Genomic DNA, 25,537 nt, shown 5'->3' on the forward strand with positions numbered 1-25,537 from the left:
AAAAGCAACAAAAGCACAAATCACATGAATATTAAACACATTGTTCACCTGTATCTATTTCTAGATCTATACTTACCTATCTCAAACATCTTAATGCTGCTTGAAGTATGTTATTTTCGGAATTCAATGTTTTTGAGTACATGCTTTCATAGAAATTCAGTCATACTTTCCATGTAGTATGATGTATTTATATATGTAATGTATCATGTAATATATATTCAAGTTACGTATTTTTAAGTCAATTTTTCATGGATAACTTACATACAATAAAAGGCATCCATTTTAAGTATACAGTCTAATGAGCTTTGACAAATATATACACATAACAACTATAATCAATATATGGAACATTTATATCACTCCAGAAAGTTCCCTTATGCTTCTTTATAGTTAGTTCCTGGGCCCTGGACACTACTTTCTGTTTTCTGTCACTATATATTAGTTTTGCCTTTTCTAGAATTTCATATAAATAGAGCCATTTAGTATGTAATCTTTCTAACTTTTTCTCCTTTATACACTGTTTTTGAGATTCATCAGTGTCATTACACGCATCAGTAATCAGTTCCTTTTTATAGTTAAGCAGTATCACTGAATGAATATGACACAAGTTTTTTTTTTTTTATTATTCATTCATCTATTGATGGACACTTGGGTTTTTCCAGTTTGGGGCTGTTATATAATTAAACTAGCAATGAACATTTGTGAGGAAGTCTTTTTGTGGTCATATGTTTTTATTTCTCTTAGACAAATACCTAGAAGTGGAATTACTGGGTCATATTGTAAATGTGTATATGATTGAAAAAAAAATTTTTAATGTTTATTTATTTTTGAGAGAGATAGAGACCGAGTGCAAGCGAGGGAGGGGCAGAGAGAGAGGGAGACACAGAATCCGAAGCAGGCTCCAGGCTCCGAGCCGTCAGCACAGAGCCTGACATAGGGCTTGAACTCACGAACCGTAAGATCATGACCTGAGCCAAAGTCGGACACTCAACTGACTGAGCCATCCAGGCGCCCCAAATGTGTATTTGATTTTACAATAAGCCATTAAACCATTTCCAAAGTGGTTGAACTACTTTACTTTCCTACCAGCAAATGTATACAAATTACAGTTACTCCACATCTTCATCAACACTTGGTTTTGTGAATCTTTTAAATTTTAGCCATTGTAGCGGGTGTGAAGAAGTATCTCGTTGTAGTTTAAATTCACATTTCCCTGATCACAATTCATTTTGACCTTCTTTTTCGGGTGCTGTTGGTCAATCACTCGCCTCCTGTTTTTAATCATATGTTCAACTTTTGGCCATTTAAAAAACCGGGTGATAATTCTCTATATATTCTGAATATAAGACCATTGTAGAGTAGATAATATACTCTACATATCGGGATGTTAGAAATATATTTCTATATGCCTCTTAAGTTTAAATAATACTTCCACACTTCTAGATTCCATTTTACTTTTCCTTCAATATGCTCATATTACTTTATTCCAGGCCAATAAATATACATCTTCACTGTCATTTTTAATGGATGCATGGTATTAGATACTAGATGAACATATTATGCCTTATTTAACTAAAATGCTAATAATATATATTTAGGTATACATGTTTTTACTATTATAATAGTAACTAGGCTATGATGAACACAGTTATGTATCTATCTTTGATCAGTTTCTTTACCAAAAATTTATAAAATAGGATTGGCAGTTCAAAGGATATGCAAAGGACTTTAGGCTCTTACATATTTCTAATTGCCATCCCTAATGGTTATGCTCTTACAAGCATTATATGAAAATGTACTTCTCCACATCCTAGCCACACATCAATATTGGGTATTAACAGTGATCCTTCAACTCCAACAGTGAGATTGACAGATCTCTGGGGTTTTTTGGCATCTCTCTGGTTATCAGGGAGGTGATAACCATTTTCTCATGATTAATGGCTATGCTGTTGTATCTATTATTTTGGGAATTGTTTGTTTGCTACTTTTTTCCATTAGGGCTTCATCTGCACTTTGGTTTGTAAGAGCTCTTTATATTTTAAACTTATAATTCCTTTGTCTGACACATACTTTAATATAATGTTTGTGGTTTGTAAACAAACCATATGTGGTAATGATAAACCACAGAGTGGTAGAAAATATTCATAATGCTTATTATCTAAAAAGAACTTGCATATAGACAATTTAAGGAACTCCTACCAATAATATGTAAAAAAAATTTTTTTTTCAAATGCCCAATAGGCTTGAGCAAACATTTCAAAAAGAGAATATTTGAATGGCCAATAAACAAAGAAAAAATGTCTAACCTCATTCATTTCAGGGAAATGCAAATTAAAACCACAGGGAGATACACCTATTAGAATGGCTTAAATTAAAAAGACTGACCATAACGAAAGTTGGAAGGAATGTGGAATAACAGAATTCTCACTGATCAAGTTGTAAATGGATAGAATTCATTTGGAAAAGTTTGGCGTTCTCTACACAAGTTGCATACTCAATGTCCCAGGAATCTTACTACTAGATATATCTCCAAAACATATAAAGATACAATGTGTGCACCATAAGACATGTACAAGAATGTTTATAGCAATATTATTCATAATACTCAAACTGTAATCAATCCAAATTTTATTAACACTCAAGTGGATAAATAACTTATAATACAATCAATATAATGCAATAAAAAATACATAGAGCGAGGCTATATGCAGTAACATGTATAAACAACACTCATAAATATCATAATCATAATGTTAAGTGAAAAAAGCCAGGCACAAAGAACATAAATTGTCTAAGTCTAGAAAGTTAAAAAAAAAAAACATGCAAACTAATCTATGGCATTGGATGTACACTTCCAAGGTAAAACCATAAGAGAAAAGAATAGGAGTGAATACCATCAAGTTCGGGGCAGAACTTACCTTTGTGGAAGGAATAAGAGGATCAACATTGGGAAGAGGCATGAGGGGGTTTTCAGGGTGGCAACTCCATATTTGTCCTGGGTGGTGGTTATATGGGGGTTTTTTGGTGATAATTCACTGAGCTTCACTTTTCTGTTTGTTTGTCATATGTTAGAGTTAAAAAGTTAAAGCAAATAGAAAATGTCACCCCTGAGTTCAAAGGAATAGCACTTGAAATAAATCCAAACTCCTTCTTCTCAGGGCTGCAGTGTTCTGTCTGACTACATCTTCGGCCCTCATCATCTTCTGCCTTCCCCCTTGTGTTCTCTACTCCAGCACACTGGGCTTCGCAGAACTGCTGTCCATTCTAACCCCTCACCGAATCCTTGGGTTCTGCCTTCAAATTATACCCTCCATCTGCCTACACCTTACCACCTCTACTGCTATCACTCTGGTCTAAACTACACATAATTTCTCTTCACTTTACTGAGGGTGGAGAACAAGATCCCTGGGGAGAGAGGCCAAGGAATGGACAGGCCAGGGTGTCTGTCACCACAGAGGGTCATCTTGGCAGATACTAAGGATGACGGCAGGAGTGACTGTATGGAGAGAGGGCTGGTGAGCTCGGACTGTGACCCAGGAAACAGGAGATGAATGAAACCAAAACAGGTAATGGGTGGCACAGTCCACGTGACATAGCAGTCAAACCTGGGGGCTTTGGGGAAGCAGGGAAAGGCTGTGGACTCGGAAACTGCAATAAGCAGCAAGGGTTAGGCTTTCCCCACACCAAACCCAGTGAAACAATTACCCAATTGACGGTGTGAAATTAAGAACACTAAATACAAATCTTGTGAATCCGAAAGTCCTACAAATTATAGTCAAGTATAGGTAGGTAGATAGCTAGCTAGCTGAATGAGTACTTACCTTTCCTTTGTAATTTTCTGCAAGCAAATTGCTAAGTGTTGTTTTCCCTGAAGACTGAGGTCCAAATATGAATACTTTAAATGGTGGTGCCGGCATAGGCGGAAGAAGATAGGGACGTGGGTTCAATAAAAATTTTTTTAATGCTTCTTCTGATGAAAGACAGTACATTTTACCTAGAAAACTTAAAATATGCCATAATCATAAACAACTGAAAAGAGGTACGGACAAGTTTTAAATTTAAGTTGTGAAAATCTTACTTACCTCACGGAAAAGTCTGGTAGTCCTGGATGAATGTTACCTTCTTTTAAAGTCACAGGACATGTACGTCCCCATCTGCTTCTCTGCCATCTATACCTTGGTGCGATAAGTTTATAAGATGCAAGAGTACGGAACAGCTCATCCTGTTAATCACAAATACCGCACTAAAAATGTGGGCATCGTTTTGCTAAAATTAACAGTATGAAGTATTTAATTTTTTAGTTGGTAGTGCTTTGCTATTTAAGAAAGAATTTATTAAGAAAATTTTGGCTTTTTTCTTAATTGCAAACATTCTGTACTTGTCCAAAATGTAATAAGACAAATAGTTGTCATTTCTATTATGACCCTGGTTTAAATTTTATCGAGCATTTTGTGCTATAAAGTAGAAAGACTATAATGTAGATAGAATGTTTTTTATGATCTTCTTGTATTACCTGATTTGAAAAAATTCTTACTGAAAAGGTTTGAAAATGCACCAGATTCTTAGTTTAACTAAGTTTTTAAATAGTAACATGTTATATACAGGTTGCTTTTTTTTTTTTTTTTTTTTGCATTTATTTAGCTCTTTTGTTTTTAAAATAAAAAGTCCCCCTCAGTATTCCTCTGTTGGTGCCCTCCAGAGAAGTTAGGTCCACTTCTCCACAGACTGCAGATTGCTGAGGGGTTCACTGTCCTCATGCTACCTTAGCAGGGGACGAAAGAGCCGGGGAGAGAGAGCATGGTGAGCAACTGCCGGGGGGAAAAGGATCCAGGTACGCTCTCTCCAACCTTCAGATGTAGATCTCACACGTATCTGCTGGCTCCAGAGTTGACTGTGGAGGACAGGTGAGAATGGGGTCTCACCTGGACCTCTGTAGCATCAGAGAGTAAAGAGGCATGCACACTGCGGGGGATGCTGCGTGAATGTTGGAAACCGAAGGTTGAAAGAAGTAGCTAACTGTTAAGGAGACTGTCGTTGCTTAGAGGAGTTGCATGAGACCAATAACCTAATCGGTGGGCCACATTAGGCTACCACCCTTCTCGATGGAGTCTACAGACAACGAACCAGGGACTGAAACGTATCTAGTTACGCCAGGAGGCGGTCACTCTTTCCTTATCATCTCTACTTCCTGTCCAAACTTGGGAAAAGTATTTGAAAAGCAGACGCTGAGCATTCTCTCCAGGAAAGGGTGTTTGAATGGCAGACCACGCTCCTCTCTCAACCACTGTCACATCCATAATACAACAGTGTCAGGAACACAGTAGTTATTTGAAAAAAGGGTTCAATGATTTGAAGGAATAAATGAGTGTTTATAGAGCTGAGGGCTTTTATGATGTCTCTGCTTTCTTTGGTGTTGCAAGATTTTTAAAATGAACTTGAGTTTCTTTCTCATTATTCTTGTGGTTGTTTTGATTTTATTGTCTTTGTTTCAAGACTTTTGTGTTTATTTTATTTATTTATTTATTTAAAAAAATATTTTAACATTAATTCATTTTTGAGAGACAGAGAGAGACAGAGTGTGAGTGGGGGAGGGGCAGAGAGAGAGGGAGACACAGAATCCGAAGCAGGCTCCAGGCTCTGAGCTGTCAGCACAGAACCCAATGCAGGGCTCAAACCCAGGAACTGTGAGATCATGCGACCTGAGCTGAAGTCGGACACTTAACCGACTAAACCACCCAGGACCCTCATCAAGAGTTTTGTTGTGTTTAGTGTTTACTAGAATTTGTGTTAATTATTACAGCTTCTTCCTAAAAATCAAACCCATTCTTGTGAAAGGTATCCTGAAATTCCTTTTATACCTTGAAAGAATACATTAAATTAAGGCCATAACATATAGTGAAAAGATAGACTTTCAAACAGTTAAAAATAACTTACATTGTCCATTATGTCATTAATTTCTTCTTCTGCACTCTGAAGTTTAGTTAAAACAGCTGCTCTTTTTAGGTTCAGATATTTAAGTCGGTCCATAACTGTCTAAATTTGTTAAAGAACAAATATTTAAATACATTGACATTTGAACATCTCAAATAGTCTGTAACAGTGATGAGCTTACGAGTAGAATACTTCCTTGCCTCCACCTTCTGGTGGTTTGCTGGCAATGTTTGGTGTTCCTCCAATCTCTGCCTTTGATGTCACATAGCTATCTTCTGCCTGTGTGTCGAGTCTCTTCTTTTACAAGGATACCAGCATATTGGGTTATGACCCACTCTAACTCAGTATGAACTCATCTGGACTTGATTACATCTGAAGAGATCCTGTTTCCAAATAAGGTTACATTCACAGGTATTGGAAGTTAGGACCTCAACATATCTTTTGGGGGTACACAATTCAATCCATAACAGTTTGCCCTCTGGTCCCCAAATATTCGTGTCCTTAGAGATCTAGTTCTGTGGGAACTCTTGAGGAAGAGGGAATACAGCCATGTCAAGATGGAAGCAGATCTTAGAGTTCGCTGCCATGATCCAAGAGATGCCTGGGACCACCAGAAGCTGGAAAAGGCAATGCTGGATCATCCCCTAGAGGCTTTGGAGGGAGCAAGGCCTGGCCAACACCTTGATTTTTTTTTATTTCTAACCTCTAGAACTATAAGAAAATAAAATTTTTGTCACTTTAAGCCACCTAATTTGCTACAGCAGAATTAGAAACTAACAGGGACATTATGCAGAAGAACATGAAACGTAGACTCTGAGATGAGAGATGGTGGACTGACAAAGTCCTGATGGTCAATGGTAATCTGTGGTGGATTGTGTTATTTGTTCATAATTTACCCTTCTCTCCCTTCCCTTTTTAATTTCCTAGTTCACCGTGGGTAGAATACACTTCCCTATCCCACTGATATTGAGCTTCTCCGTGTAACTTGTTTTGGCCAATGGAATAGGCAGGAAGACCAGGGTGCCAATGACAATTGAAGCCTTAACAGGCTTAGGAAGTTTCAACCAAGGCCTATTGGAGCTTCTGCCCTCTACCTTGAGAAAAGTGTCCTGGTTTGTAAAATCCAAATTCTGGATATGTTTTGAAGGAAAAGCCTGCTTGGGTGTGGGATGTGAAAAAAAAGAGAAGAGCAGATTGATTAGAAGAGCAGAGTGGATTAGATGCTTACTGAGAGGGGAAACCTGTGACAGGAGTGTATCTGGGGCAGGTGGTGGTGATGGTGGGTCTGGGGATTTTTGTTAAATCTGAGATAACTACTAGACAGCCAATTGGATACACTGAGTAGCAGCTGATTATATAGGCATGGAATTCAGGGGAAAGGTCTGGGATAGTAACAGCACTTAGTAGGGCAGACAGAAGAGTGCAGAAGGAGCGAGCTCAGGGATTCTCCAACTCTACAGATGAGAGAGTGTAGAATGTTCAGTGAGGTAGTATGGACTATACAGTGTGGAGTATATTCTTTATTTTAAAAAAAGCTTCATTGAGATACATTTCACATAAGTATAATTTATCCATTTAAAGTATAGCATGGCTAAAATTAAATGGTTTTTAGTATATTTAAATTTGCACACTCATCACCACAATTAATCCTAGAACATTTTAATCACCCCAAAAAGAAACCCTTTATCCATTAGTAATCACTTCACATTCATCCCGAGATCTCCCATTGTGGCAACCCTCACCCCAAGCAACTGCTGATCTATTTTCTATTTTGATCGATCAGCTTATTTTGGATATTTTATATAAAAGGAATCATACGGGACCTTTTGTAACTTTTATTTTACTGAGTAGGTGTCCAAGATTCATCCATGTGGTAGCATGTATCAAAACTCCATTCTGTTTTATTGCCAAATAATATTCCAGTGTATAGGTACACCACATTTTATTTGTCCATTCATCAATATGTGGACATTTGGCTTGTTTCAACATTTTGGCTATTGTGATTAGTGCTGCTATGAACCTTCATGTACAAGTTTTTGTTTGAACACCTGTTTTCAACTATTTTGGCTATAGATACCAAGGGGTTGATTGCTGAGTCATGTGGTAATTCCATGGTTAGCTTATTGAGGAACTACCAAACTATTTTCCAAAGTGGCCACACCATTTTACAATCCCACCAGCAATATATGAAGGTTCCAACTTTTCCACATCCTCACCAACACTTACTACTGCTGTTTTTTTTTTTTAAATGTTAATCATTTTAGTGATGTGAAGTGGTATCTCATTATGGTTTTGGTTTGCATTTCCCTAATGGCTCCTGTTAAGCATCTTATCATGTGCTTATTGGCAGTTATTTGAGACACTTTTTGTCACACAGAGATTTAAAAATTTTTTTTTAACATTTATTTATTTTTGAGACAGAGAGAGACACAGCATGAGCAGGGGAGGGTCAGAGAGAGAGGGAGACACAGAATCCGAAACAGGCTCCAGGCTCTGAGCTGTCAGCCCAGAGCCCGATGCGGGGCTCGAACTCACAGACTGCGAGATCATGACCTGAACCGAAGTTGGACACCCAACTGACTGAGCCACCCAGGCGCCCCGTCACACAGAGATTTTAAATTCAAATGTACTTTTGATTTAAATATGGATAGATGAATAGATATAACATCAAATTTTTAAGTGTCAAAAGGAATTTTTCAAACAGACTAAAATGTAAATATATTTTTGATATTTATGAAGATAAGTACAATCCAGTCAGTAACTTTTTGATTTTCTAAACTGTGGGATATTCTTACTAAACATTGCACTTACCATGAAGAGCTCCTCTGGGGGCTTATTTCCATCGAGCTCAATGAGATACTGGGAATTGTGTTCAGCCATTACTTCCTGCAAAAAATAGAAAAGATCCCTTATAAGCCAGATCCTTGGCAAAACTGAATACAAGATCAGAATCTTAGTATACTATGAATAAATCTTTAAAGCTAAATTGTTTGCTTTATGCATGATATAATGTGTATTATTTTAAGTGCTCTTTTGCAAAAGCCTAAACCAATCTTCTTACCATGAATTTTATTTTCTTTCTGTTTTTTTTTTTTTTTCAGTTTTTCTTTCCACCAAAGTTTTAGAGTCCTTCCAAATAGAAAATGTTTGGGGGCATCTATCTCTCTGCATATATACATAAAATAATTTCTGTCAAACTGATAATTGTAAATGACATTGGTTTGTTCTACTTTTTATTCCCCTGGCTATGGGTGAGGTCAGTATTCAGATATCCATCTCTGAACACTTTCTAACCATAACATCTGGGCATTTTTCTATTAGATTGTTTCTTTTCTCTAACATTCATGGGAAGTCTTTAACCCATATCGATTACAAATATTTTACCTTTATTTAGAAAAAAAATTTTTTTAAATGTTTATTTATTATTGAGAGACAGAGGGAGACACAGCATGAACATGGGAGGGGCAGAGAGAGAGGGAGGCACAGAATTCGAAGCAGGCTCCAGGCTCTGAGCTGTTAGCACAAAGCCCGACGCAGGGCTTGAACTCACTGCGAGATCATGACCTGAGTCAAAGTAGGATGCTCAACCGACTGAGCCACCGAGGTGCCCCTCAAATATTTTACCTTTAAAGGTAAAAAAGATTTATCTCTTAACTTTGCTTATGGAATCTTCTATAAAATAAAATATTTTTATAATAAAATATATCTGTTTTCATTGCTTCTGGATCTCTTGCTTAGATTTTCTCTATCTCAAGATTATATTAATGTTCTCAATTTTCTTCCATTATTTTTTGTTTTTAATATTAAAATCTAAAATCTGCCAGATTTTATGTTTGTACATTGGCAATGATGAACTCTATTTGAGCCCTGCATTTCCAGGAAGTAGGGATGATTGAGAGGTAGGACCCATCTCTATCCTTTCTCAAGAACTCAGATAAGATCTGTCTTCATCCTTCTCCATCATTTCCTAAGACTCGAGGATATCCCCTTTGCTTACCTGCCTTCACCCATAAAACCCCAAGTCTCCCTTTCTTTTCTTTGGTGAGAAGGTTCTCATTAAGGAATGTTCTCCTTATTGCAATAATCTGAACAAATCATCTCCTTAATTAATTGTGCAGGCATTTTGTTTTTCACAATATTATGTGAGGTTGGGTTCTAAGCCCTTCTTTTTCTTTTAGACAGCACATTATGCCAATATTATTTATTTAAACATAAATAGCCATGTTCTGAATAAGGAAGTACATAATGCTTTTCTGGATTTCAGATTCTTTTCTTAAGCAGGATTATTAAGAGTGGACTTACTAAGCCAAAGTATAAGACTAAAGATATATGCACCACATCAGACCAGGAGTCAGGTTGGGATTCAAAGACAGGCAAGAATGAGGACTTGGCCTTGGTGAAGCAAGATATAAACCAGAAAATGATGCTCCCACTTGCTTTCCTCATGTCTTTTGGAGGAGCACTGAATTTTGGTGATCTTGGCCTCCAAAGTGAATTGACACCTGAGCCAGGTCAGAGGAGACTAGAATTGCAGGCTCCTACCTTTTATGACTTTTCCCACCTTCCTCTACACACACCAGGACACCGGAATTACCATAAAAGGCAATTATTTTACTATTCAGCAAGTGTCATGTCGGCTTAAAGTCTAGTTTTGGCTTCCAGCATGGAAGACCTGGTCCTTATCCTTAAAAAGACTATCTCATGCCCATGAATGTAGTTTTCTAATTTTCTGAATCTGATTTTAATTATGCTTTATTTCATACCCAATGCCAGCCACTTAAGGAGTCTGCAGGATATTTCTGTTGAAGGAAGAAAGAACATGACAGATAGACATGCAAATTACTCTTAAGAAGCAAAATTTAAAGGCTAGGGATAGAAAAGGAGGTAGGGAGGAATAAGTCATACATAAGAAAACAATTAAATTTGGCTCCTCTTTTGGGGTGGACAATGAAAATGAAAACGATCCACTCATTTGCCTTTAAACACATATAAACTTCATAAAAAAGCATGAAATAGATTCTTTTAGTTTCTCTATCAGATGGGAAGAGGCAATGTGAGTCCTGTTTTTTTATTTGTCTTTGTACCCTGTTGCTCAGCATGGTGTGTGGCCAAATACCCAAATTTGATAAATGTTTGTTGAATATCCCCAACACAAATTTGGCAGAGTCTATCCTGGACTTTAGACCATAATCAAATATGCTTTTCACAAATTGTAACTTTAGTAATCATATTTTTAAAATGCTAATTATTTTCATTAAAACTGTCTTATTCTAATATGTAATGGCCTTAATCATGTTTATATGTAATCAGCTTTGAATGAGATAACCATAGAAACCAATCTGGGGATAATTTTTTAGATTGCAATTTAAATAAACGAACAGTTTCTTTTTAAATGTACAGCTGTTTTGATAAATCCATAAATTATAGATTGAAAATGTCTTTATAAAATAGTCTCTTAACATGGGTTTTCCAACTTCTGACCATAAATAAATTCCTGTAGTGACTTTTGAAAAATGTGGTTCATATGTCACTTTTCAACAATACTGCTGCTTATTAAGAGTAAAATAATATTGTCTTGTGAAACAGCCTTTGGAATGCAAGCTTAATTCTAACAGTATTCTATCAAACTAAGTGGTGGAGAATCAGATAGATAATAGATAATGTGAAAGCTATTTCATCAGTGATAGAACACAAATATCAATATTCCCATTTTCATCAATATATCTTGTTCTTACTTCTAAAGAATGAAGAATTAGTTCCTTGTAAAGTTTAACAACGTTCTCAATATTTTCCAAATAATCCTCAGGTCTCTGGACTACGTGTTGAAGAATTTCAGCCACCATCTGCATTTCTGCAATAAATGCCTAAATGAAAAAGATGAGATTTTTAACATCTTTATGTTAATGATTACTTAATCCACAAGCCGTGTCATCCCTCCCTCCTTACACTTACAAGCCATTTTGGGGTGAGAGAAGCAGGTAGAAGGGAGACTGAGGATTTTTATTTAAGAGACACTAAATACCGTAAGGGGTCTTTATCAGATGGAATAAAACTTTAAATTAACTTGGATATCTATCTATTTATTTATTTATTTATTTGCTCCTCAAGAAGTGGGGAAGAGTAAGGGAAGAATATCTGATTTTTAGAGAGAATGAAGAAATCAGATTTACTGAGCTTCCAGTACGTTCGTTCATTCATTCATTCATTCATTCATTCATTCATTCATCAATTCACTCATTGATGAGTGCCAGGCACTGTTCTAGGAGCTTGAGATAAGACAGTGAACAAAATCAGCTAAGAGCCTGGGGCTCACAGAGCACACATTCTAGCTGGGGAAGACAGAGCACAAACAAGTAGACAAGTAAATACAAAATGTGTTGGGTGGTGATAAGGACTAGGGGAAAAAATGCAGGGTGGAGGAGACGGAGAGTGATGGGTAAGAGTGCTATTTTATATCAGGTGGTCATGAAAGGGTTCTCTGAAGAAGTGACATTTGAAGGCAGAGGGAATCATACACATAAAAGTTCTCAGCTCAAGGCCTCATTGGTGTTAAAGATCATATTTATCCTATTATTTATAACTCACTATCTAATTTCTAATTCTAGTTTTTACAAATGCACATACATCTACATTTTGTACTATTTGAATCATGTTATCTATCAAAGAAACCACTTTATAACCTTTTTGTAATGTCTTACATACTGTTTTAATGGTCGAATAATAGATTAATATCCCTAAATACATGATTATTTGATCATTATTCTATAGTTGAACAAGAATATTTCAAACTTTTCATAAGTATAAATAACATTTCACCAAATAGTTTTGTAGATAAATCTTTATATTGTTAATATTCTTCCTTAGAAGAGTTCCTAAAAGTAGAATTACTAGACCAAAGATTACACATTTCAAAATGGCTTAATATACACTGACTTTTTCAAAAGATGCTATTTTTCTTTTCTCTCTAGCAGAGGGCTAGACAGGCACACTTGTGTGTCCAGTTAGGACACAGCTTATTAGGCAGCTACTGTATGCCAAGCACTGTTACAAGCACAGGGGATATAGTCCTTGCTGCATAGAGCTTACATTGGGCGGACACATAATAAGCAAGTAAACAAAGAACATAATTTCAGAAAGCAGTAAGTGCTGTGAGGAAGATAAAGCAGAGGAAAGGGGTAGGACTGTGCTGTCCAGCACAATAGCTGCTAGCCATACAGACTTACTGAGCACGTGAAATGTGGCAAATGTGAATTGGAATGCACCAAATTTCAAAAACTTAGCATGAAAAAGAGATGTCTCTCTCAGAATCTTTATGTTGATTATGTTTACATAATATTTTGGATATATTAGATTAAATAAAATATATCATTGAAATTATTTTCACCTGTATCTTTTTGCTTTTTTAAAAAAAAGTGTCTACTAGCACATTTAAAGTTACATATGGTGGGACTACATTTCTATCACAGTGCTGGGTTATATAGTCGCTTGCTGGACGGTCTCTGAGGATGCTATCCATGGAGTGGGACCTGGGCAAGGAGAAGGTGCAGGCACACAAAGGTCTGGAAGAGAGTGTGGTAGGCAGAGGGAAGAGCAAACAGTAAGTGCAAAGGCTGGAGGTGAGGTTGAGTCCAGAATAGGTGACGACTACTGGAAGGCCAATGGAATAGCTGGAATACAATGAACACGCAGGGAGAGACAGCCAGGAAGGGATAAGATCAGGGGGGCCAGGTCCATGGCCTTGTAAGCCATGCGAGGGTGTTTGAATTTTCCTCTACAGGTAATAGAAAGTCACTAAGGGTCATATTTTTATTTTTTTATTTTTATTTTTTTTTATGTTTATTTATTTTTGAGAGAGAAACTGAGTGTGAGTGGAAGAGGAGCAGAGAGAGAGGGAGACACAGAATCCAAAGCAGGCTCCAGGCTCTGAGCTGTCAGCACAGAGCCCGACGTGGGGCTCCAACTCACAAACTGTGAGATCATGACCTGAGCCGAAGTTGGATGCCCAACTGACTGAGCCACCCAGGCTCCCCAAGGGTCATATTTTTAAAACAAGGCTCTGGCTTTTGCAAAGAATGGAATGGATGCGGAGGGTCAAGGAAAGTGGAAACCAAGAGAACATATACAAAGCTATTACAGCAGTTAAGGCACAGTGTTTATATTTATGTATATATAAGGGTGAACGCTTTCATGCCGATATTGGCCATCAACCCAAGGGGGGCAGCATGTTTGCATTTTTGACTTCTGAACATGGCTGTGCTTCTAGACAGACATCGTAGCAAACCAGGCCCCTGGGACTGACTTCAGTCTGAGGACGTTAATTTGATTATATCCCACAGCATTGGCCTACATTGTGTTTTTGAAATTTTGGATTAGTTGCCAACTACTTTTATTTTTAAATGCTGATTTTGGATTCTCTGGAGAAACCACACCACCTGGTAAGAATAGGTTGGCATTCCCACATGACAGTAGTTATCTGGGCTGGAGCTGAGAGGCAACTGTCCTCTGAAGAAGGGCATGAACCCTCTAGCTGTCCAGTGGAACTTCCTGCAATAATGGAAATGTGTATCTGTGCTGTCCAATTTGTTTTTTTTTTTGTTTTTTTTTTTTCAACGTTTATTTATTTTTGGGACAGAGAGAGACAGAGCATGAATGGGGGAGGGGCAGAGAGAGAGGGAGACACAGAATCGGAAACAGGCTCCAGGCTCTGAGCCATCAGCCCAGAGCCCGACGCGGGGCTCGAACTCACGGACCGCGAGATCGTGACCTGGCTGAAGTCGGACGCTTAACCGACTGCGCCACCCAGGCGCCCCTGTGCTGTCCAATTTGGAAGACACAGCCATATTTGGTCATGAGCACTTGAAATATGGCTAGTGTTACTGAGAAACTAAATTTTAAATTTTATATCATTTTAATTAATTTGAAGTTAAATAGCCACATAGGACTAGTGGCTACTATATTGAATAGTGTAGTCCTAGCCTACCCCAGTCCTCACTCTTCCTGATTATGTTCCTAACCGACATCACAAACTGACGTAACTGCGACCCCTGTAACTAAGTGGGCTGTGACTCCTCTATCTCACTATCTTTGATTTAAGATGGTGTGCTTTATTCATACTAAAATGACCCACTTTTATTCCCATTTGCTATGAGGTTTTCTTTTTTAAAAAGAAAATATAGAATAGATGTTGGCTATGGCCTAGTGCCTTATTTGCACAGGGAAGATTCTTTTAGCTTTTGAAATGGTTTTAAAAATTGAGATATGGGGCGCCTGGGTGGCTCAGTCGGTTGAGCGTCTGACTTCGGCTCAGGTCATGATCTTGCAGTTTGTAAGTTCAAGCCCCACATTGGGCCCTGTGCTGACGGCTCAGAGCCTGTTTAAGAGTCTGTCTCTCTCTCTCTCTCTCTCTCTCTCTCTACCCCTCCCCCACTCGTGCTGTTTTTCTCTCTCAAAAATAAATAAAGATTAAAGTAAAAAAATAAAAATTGAGGTATAATTGACATAGAATATTAGATTCACTTCAGGTGTACAACATAATGAGTCAATATTTGTATATATTGAGAAGTGACCACCGTAGTAAGTCTGGTTAACATTCATCACCATACACAGTTACAACTTTTTTCTTGTGATGAGAACATTTAAGATCTACGACTAAAGAACAATGTCAAAGATTCATTTAACCCATTAGTGAGGAAACCAACAGGATGACAAAGCTGAGGTATATATTATCACTGAAATAAGACTGCAAAGTTGCATACGAATGTACGCTTAATATTTTATGAGTCAATAAAGTTGTAACCTTTGAGGGTTATCTTTTTTACTGGACAAATGATTTGCAATGTATCCATCTATAAGTTAATATCTGACTTTGCCCTAGTAGAAATACTATTTATTTATAATACATTTATAATAAATTGTAAATTGTAGCAATTATAAAAATATATGAAGGTCTTTAAAAATTATAAATACATTCATTTATAACAGAGATCACAGGTATATTTCAGTAGAGCAGGGATCGGCAAACTGTGGCCCACATGTCCCGGTGGACCAAATCCAGCCCATCACCTGTTAACAGATTTCTTCACATCAAATTTTCCCTCATTAAGTCATGGTAGAAAATTCTTTTGATGCCCCATTGCATTATGCTGACTTTAGGATTATTATAATAACATGTATACGTGAATTGGGCTTTCGATTTTTGTTTCACGTGCTCTTTGCTAGACATTGGAATTGGGATTATGTTAATTTCATAAACTGGATTATGCCTGGGCTACTTGCTCCCTATATTACCCTTTGTTTTTTATTGCTCTGACTTCTCATTCTAGCTTGCATAGTGCTTGACACACAGTAGGTGACAAATCAGTCTCTGTTGCTATGACATGAAGCTGATTAGCTGTCAGGATGTGGAACGACTTCCATATTTTTTTTTTTTTTACGTTTATTTATTTTTGAGACAGAGAGAGACAGAGCATGAACGGGGCAGGGGCAGAGAGAGAGGGAGACACAGAATCGGAAGCAGGCTCCAGGCTCTGAGCCGTCAGCCCAGAGCCCGACGCGGGGCTCGAAATCACGGACCGCGAGATCGTGACCCGGGCTGAAGTCGGACGCTTAACCGACTGAGCCACCCAGGCGCCCCATGGAAGGACTTCCATATTGACAAGAAGGTTGAACTTGATGGCCTCTAGATTATGATCTAATAGTTCTTAAAAACATGAAATATTTTTTCTATTTCCTCCAGACTTAACGAAAATTTAAAGGAAATGTAATTTTCTCTATCCTTGCTATTGTTTAATTGTAGCAAATTTAAAAGTGTAGTATATGGTATTGGGATGTTACCTCTTCTTCTTCTTGCTCTTCTTCCTCTTCCCCTTCCTCTTCTCCTTTTCCTTCTTTTTGGGCTTCTTTCCTCTTTTTCCTGCGATTTTCAATGACTTCAGGATCCCACTGATCTCTTCTGTATATGTACCCTGTACTACTGTGCTGCCTTTGCCCGGAAATTCTTTGGCATAAATCGTAGTCGGGGCACTAAGGAACAACATTAGTAATTTTAACAAGCATCTTCAGTGATTCTGATGCTGACAGTGCATGCACCACACTTTAAGAAACAAAGGAAGCAGGAAACTTTAGAACCTTCCTGGTTCATTTTCTGATTTCTTTAGGCCATCTCCATGTGGAGATGGGATGGGTATTTATTGAGGCCAGACTTCTACAGGCTTCCTAATTTTTCACAAGAAAGGTTTCAATCCACTCAGATCATCTTTATAATGTGTATTTGCCCTTCCTTACTCAGCAACCCAGAATAACCATACTGTGGGCCCTTGACAGAGACGACTGCCTTCAGCTGTCTCCTATTTTCACTTGCAGAAACTGACTACCATAAGGGTGAGTCTGAAGGACATGCCTCAGAGCAGTGGTCTTCAAACTTCAGTGGGCATCAGACTCATGTAGAGGGCTTTGCAACACAGATAGCTGAATGCCACTCCTTAGAGTTCTTGACTCATTTTGGGGTGGTTTCTGAGAATATGTTTTTCTAACAAACTTCTGAGGGCTGCTGGTGCAGTTGGCTCTGGGACCGTACTCTGCGAACCACTGCTATAGTAGATCACTGGCCCTGTGCCATCTTTTTTTTTTTTTTTTTTTTTTGTAATACAGACCCCTTGAGAATAGGAGGAAAGCCATTGGCTTTTGCTTCAGAAAAGCAGACATACACAATAAAAAAATTTCATATTATTATAATTTATGTATTATTAATATAATTAAATGTTATTATTTCATAGATGCTTAAGGATTCATAGATCCCAGGCTAAGAATTTCTGCTCTAGAAATTCCAAGATTTATGCCCCAAATAAGGACAAACCATCAGAGAAATGTGTGTTGTACTGAGCTCTGTCTCACATTGGGCCTCTGATGACATTCTAGTCATAGAAAACTTCATTGGATACCCACTATCACACTTAAAACATAAAAACGGTGAAGGGCTTCATTCTCTATGTTAACGGTCTTTTATATTGAGACCCATGTAAGATATTTCTCTTATTTAAAATTTTAATTCCAATTCCTCTCATTTTGTTTCTTCCTGAGGAATGGCTTGTCTTTTCATGGACAATGTGAATTTTATATAAATGGTCACATTTCCTCTTTCTACTTTGGCTTATCAAACTCAGAAGTTATGCCCCAAATTTAGTAAACATTTGGAGGGTAATGGTCTGTATATCTGTACACTCTTGTTCTATACAATCTATGTTTTCCATGGCTTAGACTTTATATTTGGTTTTAGTTGTCTGAGATCTTTTCTTCTCTCCCTTAGACACACGTTCACATGTGTGACACTCTCAAGGTCCATGCAGGAATTCTGATCGGTCTCCAACCACGACCTGTGGCAGGCTGCAGATTATACCACGCTCAGCACTGCAATACCTCTTCTCTCTCACAGCTAACCCTAACACACTCCCGGGTCCCAACATCTGAGCTGAGAATCATCCCATTTATCTTGAGCTGTCAAAACTTTTGGGGAACCAGGCAGTTATGAATATAAAAGCTTATAATCAATTTTCATATAAACAAACAGACTTGGCCTCACTGAAGTCTTATCATTCTCACATGAAGCAGTTACTATTTTTGTAAAGAAGAAATCGAGTCTCTTAAATGTGATTTGCCAAATTCTGTTGATAGAGAGATTGGGGATAGGACTCAGCCTGACTCTTAATCAAGGCTGAATGATGTTCTTTAACATTCATATGACCAAATCATTGGCTCCTTCTTTCATTGTATTTAATTGTCAAACTTATCAGGTGTCTACTAGGTACACTATCTTGTGCTAGTTGATGTTTATATGAGTAAGACATAGTTCTTGCCTTCGAGTAAGGCAGAGTCCAGAAGAAAACAGACAATTACAATATAATAAGATATTATGATAAGGAGAGCAATGTGAATGGTCATCACAGAAGTATTTAACTTTCCTGTAGTAAAGTATAGGGGACATGGAGGAAGAGAGAGGTAGAGGAGGTGGAGGGAGAGAGAGAAGGAGAAAGTGAGAGTGAAAGAGAAAGAATGAGAGAGAATGAGTTAGTTAATATGTGTGTTGGTGTGGAAGAGGTGGTCATCAGGGAAACAGATGATGCCTGAACTGACTTTCAAAAGATGACTATGATTAAGCCTATTGAAAAGGCCGGGAGGGATTTCCTTTGGATGGAGCTGCAGGTGTAAAAGCACAGAGGCATGAGAAGGAATAACTCAGTCCCTATGATTGAAACATAAATTGTTATTTCCTTGGGGCGCCTGGGTGGCTGGGTCGAGTAAGCATCTAACTTTGGCTCAGGTCACGATCTCATGGTTCTGAGATCTAGCCTCACATTGGGCTCTGTACTGACAGCTCAGAGCCTGCTTAGTTCTCCTGCCCCCCTTTATCTATGCCCTTCCCTTGCCCGTTCTCTCTCTCTTTCCTCAAAAATAAACAAACATTTAAGACATCGGACACTTAAACAGTTATTTCCTTAACTACTTAGTATTTTTGAAGATACTCCTTGAATTCCACCACTGTTAAAAAGAATGGTTCGCTACGGTAGAAAAACAACTTACCTTAATATTGATTATTATATCAGGTTTCAAATTTAAATTTTTAATTAATTCTATTTGCTGCAAAGTAGTTATGGCATCCTGTGAAAGTGATGGTAGTTCAGTGACAATATAACCTGTTGAATAAAACATAATTTTTAAAGTTTTATAATGCCACCAATATATGAGAGCATGGATTTGTTATTACTTTGTAAATCTCATTTGCTTATTGATGAATATTAATGTAGATCTTAAAATCATCTGTCAAATATTTTTAATTAATAGTTAACTTTATTGCCACATGAAGTATAACTATGAATGATGTTTTTCTGATAATAAATAAAACCACTGAGCTGGGAGGAAACATCTTAAAAAATTCCAAATCAATTTCTTTTAAGCACATGAGGGGCCTAGGGAAGGAAATTCCATGCTAGTAATTCTTTGAACAGTTAGGAAAGCCCTGTGATGATGGTAAGGGTATACTATAGGGGTTGTATAGTGTATTCTTTTCTTTCTAAAGCTAGCATCTTATAATAGAATATATATGTACATAACATTTATATGAGTTATGGGGAGTAATAAAACACCAATGAACCTCCTCATACAGTTTAAAAACCAGAACATTATCAACATGATTTTTGCTTATTAGCACACTTACTGGCTTGCATTCCTACCCAGAAATCTAAATCTTCTCATGGAAATTCACCCTGTTTGCCATCATCACATTAATTTCCTTAATATATTTCTTTAATTATGTCACTCTCATGCTTGAGAAAATTTTCTCTTGTTAATAAAGTCTCAATTTTCTCAGAATTAAAGGACTTAGGTCAATTTTTCTCCTGTTTTAATAGGACTTTTTTTTTCTTGAAAGAACGGACAAATTATGGTTATTCAGCTTTGGATATTTGGCAGACATTTTATAAAAAGTGAATGGAGTGAGCTGGTCATTTCAACTGACAGTATTTGTTGCCAATTCTAAAATTCAAGCAAAAACTCAAATTTTAGAAAACATGTATCTATTGCCATAAGGTTTACAACTTCCTGATTTTTAAAACCTTTCTTGATGATGGGGGCGCCTGGGTGGCTCAGCTGGTTAAGCACCTGACTTTGGCCAGGTCATGATCTCATGGTTCATGGGTTCAGGCCCTGCATCAGGCTCTGTGCTGACAGCTCAGAGACTGGAGCCTGCTTCAGATTCTGTGTCTCCCTCTCTCTCTGCCCCTCGCCTGCTCATGCTCTGTCTCTCTCTCTCAAAAAATGAATAAACATCAAAAAAATTTTTTCTTAAACTTTTCTTGATGAACTTGGTGGTGAAATTAACAAAAGTGATATTCTGGTATTGTATAATGACAAGTGTTGACATTTGGAAGATCTGCACAACTCAGTGAACTAATATTTTCCTAATAATTACTGCATAGTACACCTCCAAATCATGCATGCATTCCAAGATCAAGGTAGACCAATGGATTTTATTTACTTATTTATTTTAAATGGTTATTTATTTTTGATAGAAGGGGAGAGAGAGAACAAGCGGGGGACGGGCAGAGAGGGGAACAGAGGATCTGAAGCAGGCTCTGTGCTGACAGCAGAGAGCCCCATGCAGGGCTCAAACTCAGGAAGCCTGAGATCATGACCTAAGCCGAACTCAGATGCTTAACTGACTGAGCCACTCAGGTGCCCTTAGACCAACGGATTTTAATGTAACAGAGTTAGAAAATGTCCTTGATATGGTTTCAGATTCTATAATGTAAATAACCTTTAAGAAACTTACCCTTGGTGAGTTTTGATGTAGGATCAATTATTCTAAAGGCTATTAAAATATACTTTCCTTTTCTAACTATGTATCTGTGAAACTGGGTTTTCCTCATACATTTCAACAGAAACAATGAATTGCAACAGATTAAGCAGAAGGAGACAGGAGAACCCAGCCAGCTAGGTCTTCTCTTAAGTCAGACATTAAAGAGATTTGCAAAAATATAAAACAATACCACTCTTCTCACTAAGTTTTTTGTTTTGAAGATTACAATTATTTTTTTAATAAAATATGCTATTAATGCAAACATGTGATGTTTTGTTATGATTTTTAAACAAATATTTTAAACATTTCTTAGTTTTAATTTCTAATATGATAAATATTGATGTATATAACCCAAGTAAGCAAAAGCTCTTTTGGGGCCTCAACAAATCTTATAAGTATGAAGGAGTCTTAACACTAAAAAGTTTGAGAACTGCTATGCAAAGTCTAGAATAGTATGACTAAAGAAACAGTTATTAAGCATCTGTTGATAGATGAATGAATGTGTCTAATAAGCCAACCTCAAAATCCTCACTTGAGAACATGCTTATTACATACTCTTTATTTCAATTTTACAAAAGCAGACCGAAAACTATCATGGCAATCCAAAATCTCATGAAATCCTTAGGCATTTCTCCTAAGATTTTCCAAACACTATGTATTGGATGCTACCCAGAGAAGCAGTCCTAAGTAGTTTGACTTCAAAAGGCAGAAAGGGAGATTTATTATCTTTAGTTTTGGATATATGAGCTATAATTATGATTCCCTCCCGTCTTGCTACAATCTTTAATTTCCAACTTGGCTTATTCGTTTGCTTTTGCTGTTGTCTTTAAAAGACTGAAATATGGTCGTATTCTAAGGCATCCATTCTTTTTATTATTTTTTTATTCTCAAGTTAGTTAACATACAATGTAGTCTTGGTTTCAGGAGTAGAACCCAGTGATTTATCCCTTACATATAACACCCAGTGCTCATCCTAACATGTGCCCTCCTTAATGCCCATTACCCATTTACCCCATTCCCATCAACCCTCAGTTTGTTCTCTGTATTTAAGACTCTCCTACGGTTTGCTAAGGCATCCATTCTATTCAAGGTTCCTTAAATGAACCCAACACACTCCTGCAAAAATTTAGCCGCTGCATGCATTGGCACTGTCTCAGGAACTGGGCCAGACCTTTCTCCACTTGCCTCCTCCTGCTGTTCTTGCTTTTTGTTCCCCTGGCTTCCCCCTTCCCTAGTTTGGTTTGGATTCAATAGAATCCTCCACTTGATTAACAACCTTATTGGAACTTGTCAAGGTATTGAGATGTGATGGCTGGCATTAAGCCATCACATTTTGAGGGTGAGTACTGTGGTGAAGGGGACTGCATGGCCTAGCCCTAGGTTGAAGTCAACTCTTGTCCAGATCATCTCTCCTGATCAGATATTGCCAGAGAACATCAGTCTCCAGAGTTCATGTCTTCCTCTTCTAAACAACAGGGGGATTACACAATACTTCTGTCCCTCTCATTCCCTCTGCTGGCAATGCTGCCCAACATCTGTGTATTACAAATGAATGATGGAAGCTTGACACTCTGTGTGCTGTGCTCATCAGCACCCTGTATATTACTACAATCGCTGCCAGTGCTTGAACAGCTTATCAGGCATTCCAAGTGCAACTGTTTGTAGGTATCCTAAACCTCAGGTGTACATGTATATTGGAATGAGTTTAAAATTTGGTCTCTTTTGGGGCACCTGGGTGGCTCAATCAGTTAAGCATCTGACTTTGGCTCAGGTCATAATCTCATGGTTCACAAGTTCAAGCCCCGTGTCGGGCTCTGTGCTGACAGCTCAGAGTCTGCAGCCTGCTTCAGATTCTGTCTCTCTCTCTCTGCCCCTTCCCTGCTCACGGTCTTTCTCTCTCGAAAATAAAATAAAAAACTTGCTCTCTTTCCTAGTGGAAGCAGCAGAAAAATGGGTTGTTTCCATGGGGTTTGGTTCTCACCTGATAGGCCAGTATTTGGGCTGCCTGAATTTTCTGAGTGATGCGTTTTAGGGCTTTACCCATTGAGAGGTAGCCAGTATCATAATACCCAGACCCTAGGAATGTATCTATGGAAGAGATGTGGGAGAGTGGAAGAGTTTAGTTCTCTAGACCCAATTCTGGAAAGACATCATGAGGATACTTCCTGATAGATGGACCAGAGCTGCCAACCCCACTGCCAACCTCTCTAACCCCAGAGACATGTGTGGAGATGGAAGCACAGATGAGGACTTCCCCTCCGTGTCCCATATCTCCTTGACACCATTACCAAGCCCTTACCCTCAATGCTGAAGATGGAGGGATGAAAGACCTCACACCACTCCTTGCTGCAAGGCTCTGATGTACTATCATGGGCAGAATAGACACTCTGCAGTCTAGTGCTCAGCCTACATCACCCCCACCAAGGAAAAGCTGAAATCCTGTCCATATGGCTGCCCAGGGGAAACTGACTGGCCCATGCCATCACTTTGTCCTCACTTCCTGGTTCAGTAGAATGAATTCCCACTTTTGCAAAACTGAAGATGGCATGCTACTGCTTTCAGACTGAAGTGACGCGAGATTCAGAGACATCAGGTAACTTATGTCCATCCAGCCCTAATATATACCTGATGTCACGCCAGCCTGATATGAGCGGATACACTGGTGACCAATGACTTCCAAGACAATCTACTATGTGATACACCTGGGGCAGGGAATGCCCAGATTAGGGCTGTCTATCACTTACTGGAGACAACGAGTTTTCTGGAGTCTAGAAACAGGGAGCAGAAAGGGACTTCTTAGGATGCTCAGGCATTGGCTCTACCCTTTTCTCTTGGGTGAGGATGTAGTTCAAGGAAACTGATTTTGGCCCAAGGCCAACACAGCATGACAGGTTGTGAATGTAAGGATTATAATTACAGATTGTGTAAGTTCCTTCTAAATAGCTATAAAAGTTCCAAGTATAAAATGCTCTGGTATAGAAAAAAAAAAAATAAGATTCAATCTGGCAATACTCTACTGGGCAGTGTTCCCAGCAGTGCACATCTATCTGTCTTTAGGGATTTTAGAGTCATCAATTACCCAGCCTCACCTAGACCCTGGCCAGAGTTAATATCCCTGTTTTGAAAGCTCTTCACTTCCAATTTTGTTTCAAGTTTTGTTTCTACCAGGCTGTTGGGTAGGACTAGACATCAGAAAGAATTCTTGCTGAGCAGAGACTTTTAAACTGCATTTAGTAGAGTGCAAGGTTGCACAGAAATTCCTCTGGGGACGTTACACAATAGGTGAGGGGAGTCTGGGCAGAAGAGGCTCTAGGTCCTGCCCCCACTACAGCCTTCAAATGAGCCCAGTTGTGCATGCCTAGAGCACAGGCATGCAATTACATGCTGAGAGTGTGGCCCTCAGATTCAAGAAATCACTTATACTGCCAGCTCCCAGGACACACACCAGTGCACAGCATGTCTAGGGGAAAGAGGAATACATTAAATGCTACGAGGGGATGCAGTCAGCAAAATCCAGAATGTAGGAAGCTCTTATTAAACACATATAACTAGCTTTTTCAACAAAGAAAACACAAGGTGATAGAAAGAGGTAGAGGGCATTTATACATTAAAAGGGATTTGAGACATACCAATCAATTGCAATGCGTGAAACTTGGTTGGATCCTGCTTCCAAAAACAAAACACAACAAAACAAAAATAAAAAAAAAACAAAACTCAAAAATCAGCTAGAAAAAAAAATATACAAGGCAAATAATGACATCACAGAGTGATTAGTAGGCGATTTACTATTAATTTTTTAGGTATGGTAATGTGAAACTAGGTTTAAAATAGTCCTTAACTTTCTGAGATATATACTAAAGCATTTAAAGATGAACTGATATGATATGAATTAGTTTCAAAATAAAGTAGGTTTGGGACAAATGTGGGTAGGAGTTTACATAAAACAAGATTAGATGAGAGTTATCATTGAAGCCGGGTGATGGATACATGGGGGTAATTTTATATAATCTCTTTACTTTTGTTTGACATTTTCCATAAGAGGTTAAAAAGGTTATGACCATCATAAATGGCATAGCTGAGTAGGTTTATTTTTTCATTTTTTCTTTCTCTTTTTGCCAGTATTTATAAATTTATACCATCTTTGTGTTGACCATGTAAAATACTCTAAATTTTTCAAGAAGTCAGGTGTGATGAAGTGTAAACAAAAAAGGTATTTGCCTACCTATCTGTATGCATGTGTCAGTTTCAATCATTATG

The 25,537-nt window shown here is 38.0% G+C and overlaps 1 protein-coding gene across 3 annotated transcripts in view; it reads right to left on the minus strand.

Annotated features, from left to right (window-relative positions):
- The window catches only part of AK9 (adenylate kinase 9), a 132,319-nt gene that overhangs the window by 91,458 nt on the left and 15,324 nt on the right, over positions 1-25,537 (minus strand). For 2 of the 3 annotated variants that reach the window (XM_045499230.1, XM_045499229.1), the window contains exons 6-12: positions 19,507-19,619; positions 16,765-16,953; positions 11,667-11,795; positions 8,743-8,817; positions 5,935-6,033; positions 4,083-4,222; positions 3,822-4,002 (exon numbers count right to left, since the gene is read on the minus strand). In XM_045499230.1, the coding sequence (XP_045355186.1) occupies positions 3,822-4,002; positions 4,083-4,222; positions 5,935-6,033; positions 8,743-8,817; positions 11,667-11,795; positions 16,765-16,953; positions 19,507-19,619 (926 nt within the window). The remainder of the gene's footprint in view (positions 1-3,821; positions 4,003-4,082; positions 4,223-5,934; positions 6,034-8,742; positions 8,818-11,666; positions 11,796-16,764; positions 16,954-19,506; positions 19,620-25,537) is intronic. The other variant, XM_045499231.1, reaches the window with a different exon arrangement.

The sequence above is a fragment of the Leopardus geoffroyi genome, chromosome B2, assembly GCF_018350155.1.
Source record: "Leopardus geoffroyi isolate Oge1 chromosome B2, O.geoffroyi_Oge1_pat1.0, whole genome shotgun sequence".
NCBI lineage: Eukaryota > Metazoa > Chordata > Mammalia > Carnivora > Felidae > Leopardus > Leopardus geoffroyi.